At 37.4% G+C, this 13735-nt stretch overlaps 2 protein-coding genes across 5 annotated transcripts in view; one reads left to right on the top strand and one right to left on the bottom strand.

The window, feature by feature from the left end:
- Positions 1 to 3116, bottom strand: part of LOC123509188 (NEDD8-conjugating enzyme UBE2F-like) — a 6813-nt gene extending 3697 nt beyond the window's left edge. The window contains exons 1-2 of one of the 3 annotated variants that reach the window (XM_045263387.1): positions 2889 to 3116; positions 2105 to 2221 (exon numbers count right to left, since the gene is read on the bottom strand). In XM_045263387.1, coding sequence (XP_045119322.1) covers positions 2105 to 2215 — 111 coding nt within the window. In that variant the 5' untranslated portion in view covers positions 2216 to 2221; positions 2889 to 3116. Of the gene's footprint in view, positions 1 to 2104; positions 2225 to 2794 lie in introns of all 3 variants that reach the window. The other 2 variants (XM_045263385.1, XM_045263386.1) reach the window with 2 other exon arrangements.
- Positions 3117 to 4481: 1365 nt separating this feature from the next.
- On the top strand, positions 4482 to 8907 carry LOC123509185 (cathepsin B-like). Of its 2 annotated transcripts, XR_006676152.1 has the most exons (5): positions 4482 to 4651; positions 4960 to 5121; positions 5234 to 5442; positions 5974 to 7247; positions 7349 to 8907. XR_006676152.1 is itself a non-coding variant. In XM_045263380.1 (4 exons), the coding sequence occupies exons 3-4, from the start codon at positions 5263 to 5265 to the stop codon at positions 6637 to 6639; spliced, it is 846 nt and encodes a 281-aa protein (XP_045119315.1). In that variant the 5' UTR covers positions 4482 to 4651; positions 4960 to 5121; positions 5234 to 5262; the 3' UTR covers positions 6640 to 8907. The 2 variants fall into 2 exon arrangements, 1 of the variants encoding a protein (XP_045119315.1); XM_045263380.1 differs by having other exon boundaries at positions 5974 to 8907.
- The last annotated feature ends 4828 nt before the right edge of the window (positions 8908 to 13735 follow it).

Genomic DNA, 13735 nt, shown 5'->3' with positions numbered 1-13735 from the left:
AACACTTGTAACTTCAAATAGAGCCTTTTAAATTAAGAAATCTTGTTAATTTGTCCCTAAAACTTTAAAAACATCCTTAAAAACACTTATAACTTCCAATAGAGCCTTTTGAATTAAGAAATCTTGTTAATTTGTCCCTAAAACCTTAAAAACATCCTTAAAAACACTTATAACTTCCAATAGAGCCTTTTGAATGAAGAAATCTTGTTAATTTGTCCCTAAAACCTTAAAAACATCCTTAAAAACACTTATAACTTCCAATAGAGCCTTTTAAATGAAGAAATCTTGTTAATTTGTCCCTAAAACCTTAAAACATCCTTAAAACACTTATAACTTCCAATAGAGCCTTTTAAATGAAGAAATCTTGTTAATTTGTCCCTAAAACTTTAAAAACATCCTTAAAAACACTTATAACTTCCAATAGAGCCTTTTAAATGAAGAAATCTTGTTAATTTGTCCCTAAAACCTTAAAAACATCCTTAAAAACACTTATAACTTCCAATAGAGCCTTTTAAATGAAGAAATCTTGTTAATTTGTCCCTAAAACCTTAAAAACATCATTAAAAACACTTATAACTTCCAATAGAGCCTTTTAAATGAAGAAATCTTGTTAATTTGTCCCTAAAACCTTAAAAAACATCCTTAAAAACACTTGTAACTTTAAATAGAGCCTTTTAAATTAAGAAATCTTGTTAATTTGTCCCTAAAACCTTAAAAGTATCCTTAAAAACACTTGTAACTTCCAATAGAGCCTTATTAATGAAGAAATCTTGTTAATTTGTCCTTAAAAACCTTAAAAACATCCTTAAAAACACTTATAACTTCAAATAGAGCCTTTTGAATGAAGAAATCTTGTTAATTTGTCCCTAAAACCTTAAAAACACCCTTAAAAACACTTATAACTTCAAATAGAGCCTTTTAAATGAAGAAATCTTGTTAATTTGTCCCTAAAACCTTAAAAAACATCCTTAAAAACACTTGTAACTTTAAATAGAGCCTTTTAAATTAAGAAATCTTGTTAATTTGTCCCTAAAACCTTAAAAGTATCCTTAAAAACACTTGTAACTTCCAATAGAGCCTTATTAATGAAGAAATCTTGTTAATTTGTCCTTAAAAACCTTAAAAACATCCTTAAAAACACTTATAACTTCAAATAGAGCCTTTTGAATGAAGAAATCTTGTTAATTTGTCCCTAAAACCTTAAAAGTATCCTTAAAAACACTTGTAACTTCCAATAGAGCCTTTTTAATGAAGAAATCTTGTTAATTTGTCCCTAAAAACCTTAAAAACATCCTTAAAAACACTTATAACTTCAAATAGAGCCTTTTGAATGAAGAAATCTTGTTAATTTGTCCCTAAAACCTTAAAAACATCCTTAAAAACACTTGTAACTTTAAATAGAGCCTTATAAATGAAGAAATCTTGTTAATTTGTCCCTAAAACCTTAAAAACACCCTTAAAAACACTTGTAACTTCCAATAGAGCCTTATTAATGAAGAAATCTTGTTAATTTGTCCTTAAAACCTTAAAAACATCCTTAAAAACACTTATAACTTCAAATAGAGCCTTTTGAATGAAGAAATCTTGTTAATTTGTCCCTAAAACCTTAAAAACACCCTTAAAAACACTTATAACTTCAAATAGAGCCTTTTAAATGAAGAAATCTTGTTAATTTGTCCCTAAAACCTTAAAAACTTCAATTAGAGCCTTTAAATATAAAAATCTTGTTAATATTTTACTAAAAACTTTAAAAACACTAAAAACTTGAGAGAGAGAGAGAGAGAGAGAGAGAGAGAGAGAGAGAGAGAGAGAGAAAATTAAAAACACACACACACACACAAACACACTCATAAAGAGAGAGAGAGAGAGAGAGAGAGAGAGAGAGAGAGAGAGAGAGAGAGAGAGAGAGAAAGAAAGAAAAAAGAAAGAAAATTAAAACACACACACACACACACACACACACACACTCATCCAAACACACAAAACATCTTAAAAATCCTCACAAACGCAAACATTAAACCAATCAAACGCAGAACGGCTGAACCAAAACACACACACACACACACACACACACACACACACACACACACACACACACACACACCTCCTTGACGAGCAGCTGGTCTCTAATAGAAATCCTCTTCTTTGGGGGTTCGGCAACCAGACCCCCTCCTCCCCCCTTGCTAGATTTCAGCTTTTTCGTTAGCGTAATCATCTCCCTCTGCTGCGGTAGAGATAATTAAAGATAGTATTAGAGAGAGAGAGAGAGAGAGGTGTAGAGAGAGAGAGAGAGAAAGAGAGGAAGGGTGGAGAGAAAGAGATTATTTATGAGAGAGAGAGAGAGAGAGAGAGAGAGAGAGAGAGAGAGAGAGAGAGAGAGAGAGAGAGAGAGAGAGAGATGCCTTTAACACAGACTTAAGCTACTGAGAGAGAGAGAGAGAGAGAGAGAGAGAGAGAGAGAGAGAGAGAGAGAGAGAGAGAGAGAGAGATAAAATGCCTTTAACACAGACTTAAGCTACAGAGAGAGAGAGAGAGAGAGAGAGAGAGAGAGAGAGAGAGAGAGAGAGAGAGAGAGAGAGAGAGAGAGAGAGAGATAAAATGCCTTTAACACAGACTTAAGCTACTGAGAGAGAGAGAGAGAGAGAGAGAGAGAGAGAGAGAGAGAGAGAGAGAGAGAGAGAGAGAGAGAGAGAGAGAGAGAGATTGGTTTCCAGTTAAAATACTCAAATATACACAACCTCTCTCTCTCTCTCTCTCTTTACACCCCAAATCACCTCAAAAAAAGCCTACACACCCGAAATGTAGGCCTATAGGTGTATTTTGAGCCCCTGGAGAGACGCGCAGTGCATTGTGGGAGGTGTTTAGCTCCCTAACAACAAATACTTAACCTGAATTGAATGACGAGGGGTAGAAACACAGAACACCACACACTCCTTCCGTGGTTGGGGGAATAATGGTTGTTTCTTTCTCTTTTACTCCGTTATCTCGCAGTTTCCAGCTTAGTTTATTGGGTATTAAATGTGCGTTAATGGTTTCCGCTTCTCCAGGTGTCTTTATTTTTCCTGTAGATTTAGTTAATGGGGAGATGTAAGGGAAAATGTTAATGTTCCCGCCATTAAGGTGAGATTGTACTCCCCCGATGCCATGAGAGTCTGTTATTGTTATTAATATTTTTTCTTTTTTTCTTTCTTTTTTTTCTTTTGTTGTTGATTGGAAAATATAAATAAACTTTTTTTGTAATGTTAATAAATTGGGTTTAAAAAAGGTGGTATAGATGTATTTATATATATCGCATTATCTAATTCATTTTAACCATTGTTTTATATACACCATTAATCTCCTTTGCCATTAAAAAAAAATCTATTAAACTACCATTAGAGTCATAAACAACCCATTAACTTCTACTAAGCCCTGTTTAAGCCATTACAACCTTGAAAACACCCTTAAAAACCCCAATAAATTCCATTACAACCCTTTAAAACCATTAGAACCATGAAAACACCCTTAAAAAACCCAATAACTTCCACTACATCCTCTTAAGCTATTATAATTTGTGTTAAACTGTCATTAGACTCATGAAAGCTCCATTATCTGTCACTGGAGCCTGTTTAAACCTTTAGAACCTTGAAAAACACTCTTAAAAGCCTAATAACATCCATTACAACTTCTTAAACCATTAGAACCATGAAAATACCCTTTAAAACCCCAATAACTTCCATTAGAACCCTTTAAAACCATTAGGACCATGAAAACATCCTTAAAAATTCCATTAACCTCCATTACAACTTCTTAAACCATTAGAACCATGAAAATACCCTTAAGACCCCAATTACTTCCATTAGAACCCTTTAAAACCATTAGGACCATGAAAACATCCTTAAAAATTCCATTAACCCCCATTACAACTTCTTAAACCATTAGAACCATGAAAACACACTTAAAAGCCCCATTAACTTCCATTACAACTTCTTAAACTGCCTTAATAACTTCAGTAGAGCCTGCCAAGATGTCTCAGCCTTTAGTCAGGGTAAATTAATGTTTGTATTTGAGATTAAGTGATAAAATTAATCTTATATTTGTTTTTGGATAGACAAGAGGGAGAGAGAGATAGAGAGAGAGAAACGAGATAGAGATGCATTATAAAGTTCAGAATGTTGTTGCTAGTTGAATAATTAGAGCTACTTTTGTTTTTATTTGTATTTTATTTCATTGTTATCATTATTGTTTGATTTTTATTGTCGTTTTAGTTTTTATTTTGTGGTTTCCTGATAATTGTGGTTGACCCCCCCCTCCCACAAACCTCCAACCATCCGTCCTAGCAATTTTTATTTCTTTTTTTATTTATTTATTTTTCTTATTCTGTTTATTTACATGTAAATTAGACACCAATAATATTAGTTAGAAATTTACCTTCATTTTTATTCCCATATCAAAATTTAATACACATAATTAATAAATCTATCTTTTCGACATCACATGACTCGAAATCAGCTGATGCGAGGGAAGCCATTAGACTGACCGACTGACTCAGCATCACTTATTAATTTCTTCACCGTCACTCACTGCTGCGCTTTCTTTGGTGGTGGACGCGCGCACACGCACACCACACTCTTAGCCTCCCCTGCGAAGCCTCCTGAGGGGGAAAAAACAGGTAGAAATAGGGAAATTGAGGTGAAATATGTGTGTGTGTGTGTCTGGGGGCGTATGTTTGTCAGACTACCGATTGTAATGTTTGAATGTGTTTATATTTTTTGCATTTTTCTCCTATTTCTCCTTATTTTGTGGTGTTGTTGGTCATTACAGGTATAGAAGAATGTTTCCTGTGTGTCTCCAGCCTGGTGTGATGTTAAGTTAGTGGTTAGTTAAGGAGAAATTAGCTCAAATAGGAAGGCTTGTGATGTGTGTGTCTGTGCTTGTTGGTTTCCTGTTACCTAACCTAACCTAACCTTCTCATTTCAGGTCAAAGGTCACAACTAGCCAGCCGGGAGTGGGTCAGGATGGCACGGCTGGCTGTGGTGGTGGTGGTGGTGGTGGTGTTGGCGGCAGCAGCGGCGGGAAAGCCAGACTACGCTGTCCCACAAATTTATTGAAATGTTGCAGAGTGAAGAATCCACTTGGAAGGTTTGTTTGTGTGTTTGTATGTTTTTATTTTATTTTTTCTCTTTCTCTCTCTCTGTTATTACCACCACCACCACTACTACAGCTATTTATTTATTTATTTATTTATTGACAGGCCGGGCAGAACTTCAATGAAAATCTCCCATGAGTTATATTGAGCAACTGATGGGCGTGCATCCAGATTCCAAGAAACACTTGCCTCGGCCTCTGTGGCGCTCTGTGGACCCAGCCAGCCTACCCAAGGAGTTTGATTCCCGCTCTGCCTGGCCACACTGCCCCACCATCGGCGAGATCAGGGACCAGGGATCGTGTGGCTCCTGCTGGGTGAGTTTGGAGGGGTTTTGAGTGATTGTGGGGTGTTTTGAGGGTTTTTGGTGTTTTTGGGGTGTTTTAAGGGTGTTTTTGGGTGTGTTAGGGTGTTTTGGGTTTTTTTTTGGGGTGTTTTTGGTGTTCTGGGATGTTTTGAGGGTGTGAGGAGTGAATGAGTTGGGGTAAGTGTGGGGGTTAATGAGTGTGTTTGGGGGTGTTTTAGGGTTTTTGTGGGTGTGCGTGGATGTGCTTTAGGGGTGTTTTGGTATGTTTTGGGGTTTTTCTGGTGTTTTGGAGTGTTTTAGGTGTTTTGGAGTATTTTTGGGGTGTTTTAGGTGTGTTGGGGTGTTTTGGGGTGTTTTAGGTGTTTTGAAGTGTTTTAGGTGTTTTGGAGTGTCATTGGGGTGTTTTAGGTGTGTTGGGATATGATTGAGTGCATTTTGGGTGTGTTTTGGGGATGTGTTTAAAATCCCCCAAATTGCCAATGAGAAAACTATAAATGAATAATATTATAATGTACCCTGAGGTAACCCCCCCCGAACACAGGCCTTTGGTGCGGTGGAGGTGATGAGCGACCGAGTGTGCATTCACAGTGACGGACAACAACACTTCCACTTCTCCTCGGAAAACTTGGTGTCGTGCTGCCACATCTGCGGGTTTGGGTGCAATGGTGGGTTCCCTGGCTCGGCATTCAAATACTGGGTTACAAGCGGCTTAGTGTCTGGCGGGGCTTACAACTCCAGCCAGGGGTGCCAACCGTACGAGATCGCCCCTTGTGAGCACCACGTTAAGGGCCCCCGTCCCAAATGCTCCGAAGGGGGTAAGACGCCCAAGTGTGTGAAGGAGTGCGAGGCGTCCTACACGGAGTCCTACACGTCGGACCTTCACCACGGGGCCAGGGCGTACAGCATCCCTAAGGACCAGTACCAGATAATGCAGGAAATTATGACTAACGGACCAGTTGAAGGCGCGTTTACCGTTTATGTCGACTTCCTTCACTACAAGTCGGGCGTGTACCGTCACCGCCACGGCCTGCCATTGGGGGGACATGCTATAAGGATCCTAGGGTGGGGGGAGGAGGCCGGGACCCCATACTGGCTGTGCGCTAACTCCTGGAACTCTGACTGGGGTGATAACGGCTTGTTTAAGATTCTGCGCGGCTCCGATCACTGCGGCATTGAGGGAGAGATTGCTACCGGCATTCCTGCTTAGTTTAGGGTAGGGATGGCTATATTAGGATAGGTTAGGGGTGTTTTGGGAGTATTTAGGGTAGGGATGGCTATATTAGGGTAGGTTAGGGGTTGTTTGGGGATGTTTAAGGGTGTTTTGGGGTGTTTTAGCATGTTTTAGGTTAGGTTAGGAGTGTTTGGGGGTTTCTTAAGTTAGTTTAAGGTTAGGAGGGTTTAAATGAGGCTTTGATCAAGTTAGGAAAGGTTAGGTTAGGTTATAGTTGGTTAGGGTCAGTTTAGGGTGTTTCATTTAGGTTAGGAATGTTTAAAGTGATTTTTCCATTAATTTTGGGGTCCAGGGGTTGTCCAGGGTCAGTTAGGATCATTTAGAGCTGTTTTTGTGAAGTTAGGAACATTTTGACATTTTTCATTGAAGTTAGGGACAGTCTGGTCAAGTTAGGAAAAGTTAGGGGTGCTTATGATTTTGGGATGTTTTTTGTGAAGTTAGGAACATTTAAACTGATTTTTTGTTTAAGTTAGGAACAGTCTGGTCAAGTTAAGAACAGTTAAACTGATTTTTTGTTCAAGTTAGGGACGTTTTGGTCAAGTTAGGAACAGTTAGGGCTACTTAAACTCATTTCTCCAAGTTAGGTTAAGTTAGGGACATTTAAACAGATTTTTCGTTTAAGTTAGGGACGGTTTGGTCAAGTTAGGAACAGTTAGGGCTACTTAAACTCATTTCTCCAAGTTAGGAATGCTCAAGCGTCTGGAAATACTTAAGTTAGTGTCGTTTTTTAAGTTACAGTAAGTTAGGAGTGTTTTTTTTTAAGTTAGGTTGGTGGTAGAGTCAGTAGTTAGGGGTGTTGTGAATGGTAGTGAGGTTAGGATGGAGGTTGTTGGTGAGGTTAGGTTAGGAAGGATTAAGTTAGGCATTTGTTAGGAACTGGAGTTAGGGAAGTCCTCTATAACTTTGTGCCTTGGGTTAGGAACGTGTCTTTCCAAGTCAGGTTAGGAGGAAGAAGGAGAAATGAAGGAGAAGAAGAAGAAAATGAGAAAGAAGAAGATGGAGAGAGAGAGAGAGAGAGAGAAGGAAGAAGATGGGACACTTATGCTAAAAATGGAGGAGGAGGAAAAGGAAGAAGAAGAAGAAGAGGAGGAGGAGGAGATTAAAAAGTGAATTTATCTAAGTATGTATCAAAATTAGAGAGAGAGAGAGAGAGAGAGAGAGAGAGAGAGAGAGAGAGAGAGAGAGCTGTATTAGAAGAAGCGTGTCTATTTTGTGTGTGTATTTTTGCAAGGTTGGAGTGTGTCTTTGTAATATTGGAACCAGTAACTTAACCTCAAATTTCCCATGGGGTGTAAAGAGCATCATTGCAAGTGTGTGACAAGAAGTGTATAGTTTTCAAAGGTGTATTTGGAACATTTCAAGTGTACTAACAACATTTCACAATATCGTAAATTTTCAAAAATACTCAGTAAATCATTTTAGATCAATGTCAAGTTTTTTATTTTTTTTTATTTATTTATTTATTTATTTTTTTTTTTTTTACTCTAATTCAACTTTGCAATTCCAACATTTGATTGACTGATTGATTTTTGACAACTTTCTCTCACTTGGCATTATTATTATTATTATTATTATTATTATTATTATTATTATTGTTATTATTATTATTATTGTCATTTTCTATTAATATATTTCTTTCCTTACCTTCAACACAATTAATATTTTTACCCTCAATATTTTCCTAATTAGAATATTCACCTGATATTCTTTTAAAAATGTCTATGTATCTATTTGTCATTATTATTATTATTATTATTATTATTGTATATTTTATGAAGTTTTTTCTTGTATTTCTTTTAAAAACCTCAATGTATTTATTTGTTTATTTGTTGTTATTATTATTATTATTATTATCTTTTATTTCATGTTTGGTGTATTTGATTGAGTTTTTTCATATATTTCACCTGATATTCTTTTAAAAGGTCTATGTATCACAGTATCCAATCTACTCTTGCCTAATGTAGCGCTGTGCATGGCTGTGTAGCGCTGTGCATGGCTGTGTAGCGCTGTGCATGGCTGTGTAGCGCTGTGCATGGCTGTGTACCACTGTGCATGGCTGTGTAGCGCTGTGCATGGCTGTGTAGCGCTGTACATGGCTGTGTAGCGCTGTGCATGGCTGTGTATCGCTGTGCATGGCTGTGTAGCGCTATGCATGGCTGTGTAGCGCTGTGTCATATTTCCCTAAGCTTAATTTTGTTTGTCTGTATATTCTGACCAGGTTGTATTAAAGACAGTATGAATGAAGTCATCTTGTATTATTATTACTATTACTATTACTATATTATTATTATTATTACTATCATTATTATTATTATTATTATTTTCAGTTTTCCCAGTTAATAATGCAGAAATGGTGTTATTCTGCCACTGGAACCTTAAAAACACCCTTAAAAACCCACATCACTTCAACTAGAGCCTTTTAAACTTGAATTAGAGCCTTTTAACACATTAACCGCCATAAGGCAGTTCGGGAATTCCCCCGTGGTGCCATGATGTTTACCACACTCTAACAGTCAGTGCTGTGGTAGCAGCGGAGCGAGAAGGTGGTATGCATTTTGCTCCTCAAATAGATTCTCTTCGAGCTGTCAAAGTGTTGTTACACGGGTGGTACGTGTGGCGATTCATTAGTCTGAGCACCTCAGCAGCGCCACATGAACCACCAGTGGTCATAACATTGTATGAAGCACTTGTGGCTCAAATGATGAAACAAATACTATTGATATTGAATATTTTAGTTAATAAGTATCCTGCAAAGAAAGTCTTCTCAATGAAGGAATTCCGGGAGTCTTTAGTTGTTTCTCTCACCACAAGAACTCCAACAGACAAAATAAGCATTGGAAGAGTCTCTCTCTCTCTCTGGGAGGTAAAAGGTCATCTCATTTCCTTGTTGAATTGCAAGGTCAATGTAGAACAACAAGGAAAAGGTGCAGAGGGTGCTATCACACCCTTAGTCTAAATGAAGGAAGTGCAACTACACCTGCAAAAGCTGTGTGATCAATGTGATGGCAGTCCACACCTGTGTATCTCATGTTTGGAAAGAATTCACTCTCAATAAAGAAAGTGTTTCTAGGGATAAAATAATCAATCAATGATGTGTCTTGCTATAAATAGGAAACAAGCATTGTGGTTGTTACAAGGACATTTATTTATTTTGTGATGGTATCATGAGTGATTGCATCAGATCATTATATATATTTTTTTTCAAGGACTTTGCTTTTAAGTGGTAATTTTTCATTTTTGTACTTTGATGAGTGAAAAATAATGTTTGATAATTCTTAATTTGCTACTTTTTTGCTATAGAATGTAAGGAAATGCAATTTGAACAGAAGGAACACTGTGTTGATAAAAAAAAAAAAATAGTTTTCATTTTATGGAAAAAAAATAAACATTTCCTATGTATTAATATCTTTCAATGCTATATTTTTGAAGAAATTGATCAATAAACTATCACTTAAAATATTTGTGTTTGCATTTTGTCTATTGTATTGTTAGAAATACTGATTGAAAAGGAAGAAAAAAACTCATTAATGTACCACCGCTGGTACATGTGGCGGTTACTGAAGGTATGAAATGTACCATCGGTGGTACATGTGGCGGTAAACGTGTTAAAGAGTGTTTCTCCAGTTAGTAATGCAGAAATGTTGTTAATTTGACACTAAAACCTTGAAAACACCCTTAAAAACCCACGTCACTTCAACTAGAGCCTTTTAAACTTGAAGTAGAGCCTTTTAAAGAGTGTTTCTCCTGTTAATAATGCAGAAATTATGTTAATTTGACACTAGAACCTTGAAAACATCCTTAAAAACCCACATCACTTCAACTAGAGCCTTTTAAAGAGTGTTTCTTCTGTTAATAATGCAGAAATGTTGTTAATCTGCCACTGGAACCTTGAAAACACCCTTAAAAACCCACGTCACTTCAACTAGAGCCTTTTAAACTTGAAATAGAGCCTTTTAAAGAGTGTTTCTCCAGTTAATAATGCAGAAATGTTGTTAATCTGCCACTACAACCTTGAAAACACCCTTAAAAACCTGTGTCACTTCAATTAGAGCCTTTTAAAGAGTGTTTCTCCTATTAATAATGCAGAAATGTTGTTAATCTGCCACTAGAACCTTGAAAACCCCTTAAAAATCCATGTCACTTGAAGTAGAGCCTTTTAAACTTGAATTAGAGCCTTTTAAAGCAGGAATGTTGTAGAACTCTTTTGTTTGTGGGGTTCCCTAAATTTATTGTTATTTTTTATCATTATTAGTTGTTATTATTATGTTGAATGTTCCTCCAGTAAACAATGCAGGAAATCTTGTTCATCTGTCACTAAAACCAGAAATATTTGTTGTGTTTTTTTTCATTTGTATTCATTAGTCAAGTGTGTAAGTTCCTTTTGTGAAGTTGTTGGTCTATTATTATTATTATCTATTATTATTATTGTTTTGATCATTTCCTGAGTTAGTAATGCAGAAATCTTGTTCATCTGTCACTAAAACCAGAAATATTTGTTGTGTTTTTTCATTTGTATTCATTAGTCAAGTGTGTAAGTCCCTTTTGTGAAGTTGTTGGTCTATTGTTGTCATTATTATCTATTATTATTATTGTTTTGATCATTTCCTGAGTTAATAATGCAGAAATATTGTTCATCTTTCTCTAGAAGTGTTTTTTTGGGCATTTTCTTGATTTTTGTCAATAGAACTTGATCTAACTTAACCAAAACACAATGGCAAGTTTAAACACATGAATTTTGGAATGAATAATGCGGAAATATTGTTAATTGATATGTAAAGCTGTTTTTTTCTTGATTTATTCTTTTAAGTTTGATTTGTTTGACTTGTATTTATAATTCCTTTCAATAGAACTTAATCGAACTTAACCAAAACACAACGCCAAGTTTCAACACAACCAAATGATCTAACTCCTTTCCTTCTTATTCCTTTTCCCTTCCTTCACCTCAAAATTAATCCTTGTATCCTTGCCTCTTTAAACACTCCTGCTAGCCTATTATCCCATTATCCTATTACTGTTCCAGAGAGAGACACTCATTTTAGCCCCTTCAGTACTGGGACACATTTTTACCTTCAGTTTTGTGTGCCATTGGACCATTTTATTGACATTAGGAAGGGTGTATGGAGAGCAGAAGATTAATGGCCACAGTCTTCACTATTTTAACCCCTTCAGTACTGGGACACATTTTTACCTTGAGATTTGTGTACCATTGGACCATTTTATTGACATTAGGAAGGGTGTATGGAGGGCAGAAGATTAATGGCCACAGTCTTCACTATTTTAACCCCTTCAGTACTGGGACACATTTTACCTTGAGATTTGTGTACCATTAGACCATTTTATTGACATTAGGAAGGGTGTATGGAGGGCAGAAGATTAATGGCCACAGTCTTCACTATTTTAACCCCTTCAGTACTGGGACACATTTTACCTTGAGATTTGTGTACCATTAGACCATTTTATTGACATTAGGAAGGGTGTATGGAGGGCAGAAGATTAATGGCCACAGTCTTCACTATTTTAACCCCTTCAGTACTGGGACACATTTTTACCTTGAGATTTGTGTACCATTAGACCATTTTATTGACATCAGGAAGGGTGTATGGAGGGCAGAAGATTAATGGCCACAGTCTTCACTATTTTAACCCCTTCAGTACTGGGACACATTTTTACCTTGAGTTTTGTGTACCATTAGACCATTTTATTGTCATTAGGAAGGGTGTATGGAGGGTGTGTGTCATGGTTGTAATGGTTTGACAGGCTGCAGTGGAAGTTATTGTGGTTTTGAAGGGTGTGTGTCATGGTTGTAATGGTTTGACAGGCTGCAGTGGAAGTTATTGTGGTTTTGAAGGGTGTGTGTCTTGGTTGTAATGGTTTGACAGGCTGCGGTGGAAGATGTATGTGTTATGCTATGAAATGTCACAGAATGGATGCACATTGTTGTTTTCCTATTTATTTATTTATTTTTAATGTGAGATGGGAAATCTGGCCAAGGGAAACAAAAATGCTCACTGAGATGCCAGTCCCCAAACAGGTCTGAGAGAGTTACTTAAGGGAATGGGATAAATGTCTTGAAACCTCCCTCTTAATGAGTTCAGGTCACAGGAAGGTGGAAATACAGAAGCAGGCAGGGAGTTCCAGAGTGTGTCAGAGAAAAGTGTGAAGGATTGAGAGTACTGGTTAACTCTTGCATCAGGGAGGTGGACAGAATAGTGGTGAAGGATTGAGAGTACTGGTTAACTCTTGCATCAGGGAGGTGGACAGAATAGTGGTGAAGGATTGAGAGTACTGGTTAACTCTTGCATCAGGGAGGTGGACAGAATAGTGGTGAAGGATTGAGAGTACTGGTTAACTCTTGCATCAGGGAGGTGGACAGAATAGTGGTGAAGGATTGAGAGTACTGGTTAACTCTTGCATCAGGGAGGTGGACAGAATAGTGGTGAAGGATTGAGAGTACTGGTTAACTCTTGCATCAGGGAGGTGGACAGAATAGTGGTGAAGGATTGAGAGTACTGGTTAACTCTTGCATCAGGGAGGTGGACAGAATAGTGGTGAAGGATTGAGAGTACTGGTTAACTCTTGCATCAGGGAGGTGGACAGAATAGTGGTGAAGGAGAGTACTGGTTAACTCTTGCATCAGGGAGGTGGACAGAATAGTGGTGAAGGATTGAGAGTACTGGTTAACAGAATAGTGGTGAAGGATTCTCAGGGAGGTGGACAGAATAGTGGTGAAGGATTGAGAGTACTGGTTAACTCTTGGGAGGTGGACAGAATAGTGGTGAGAATAGTGGTGAAGGGAAGAGACACTCTTGCATCAGGGAGGTGGACAGAATAGTGGTGAAGGATTGAGAGTACTGGTTAACTCTTGCATCAGGGAGGTGGACAGAATAGTGGTGAAGGATTGAGAGTGCTGGTTAACTCTTGCATCAGGGAGGTGGACAGAATAGTGGTGAAGGATTGAGAGTGCTGGTTAACTCTTGCATCAGGGAGGTGGACAGAATAGTGGTGAGAGGAAGAGACAAGTTATATGAACTGCCACAAAATACAGGCTCATTGTACCATACCACATCACACT

Source organism: Portunus trituberculatus, chromosome 26 (genome assembly GCF_017591435.1).
Source record: "Portunus trituberculatus isolate SZX2019 chromosome 26, ASM1759143v1, whole genome shotgun sequence".
Lineage (NCBI taxonomy): Eukaryota > Metazoa > Arthropoda > Malacostraca > Decapoda > Portunidae > Portunus > Portunus trituberculatus.
The sequence above is the reverse complement of the archived record's forward strand: the minus strand, read 5'-3'. Positions and strand labels throughout refer to the sequence as shown.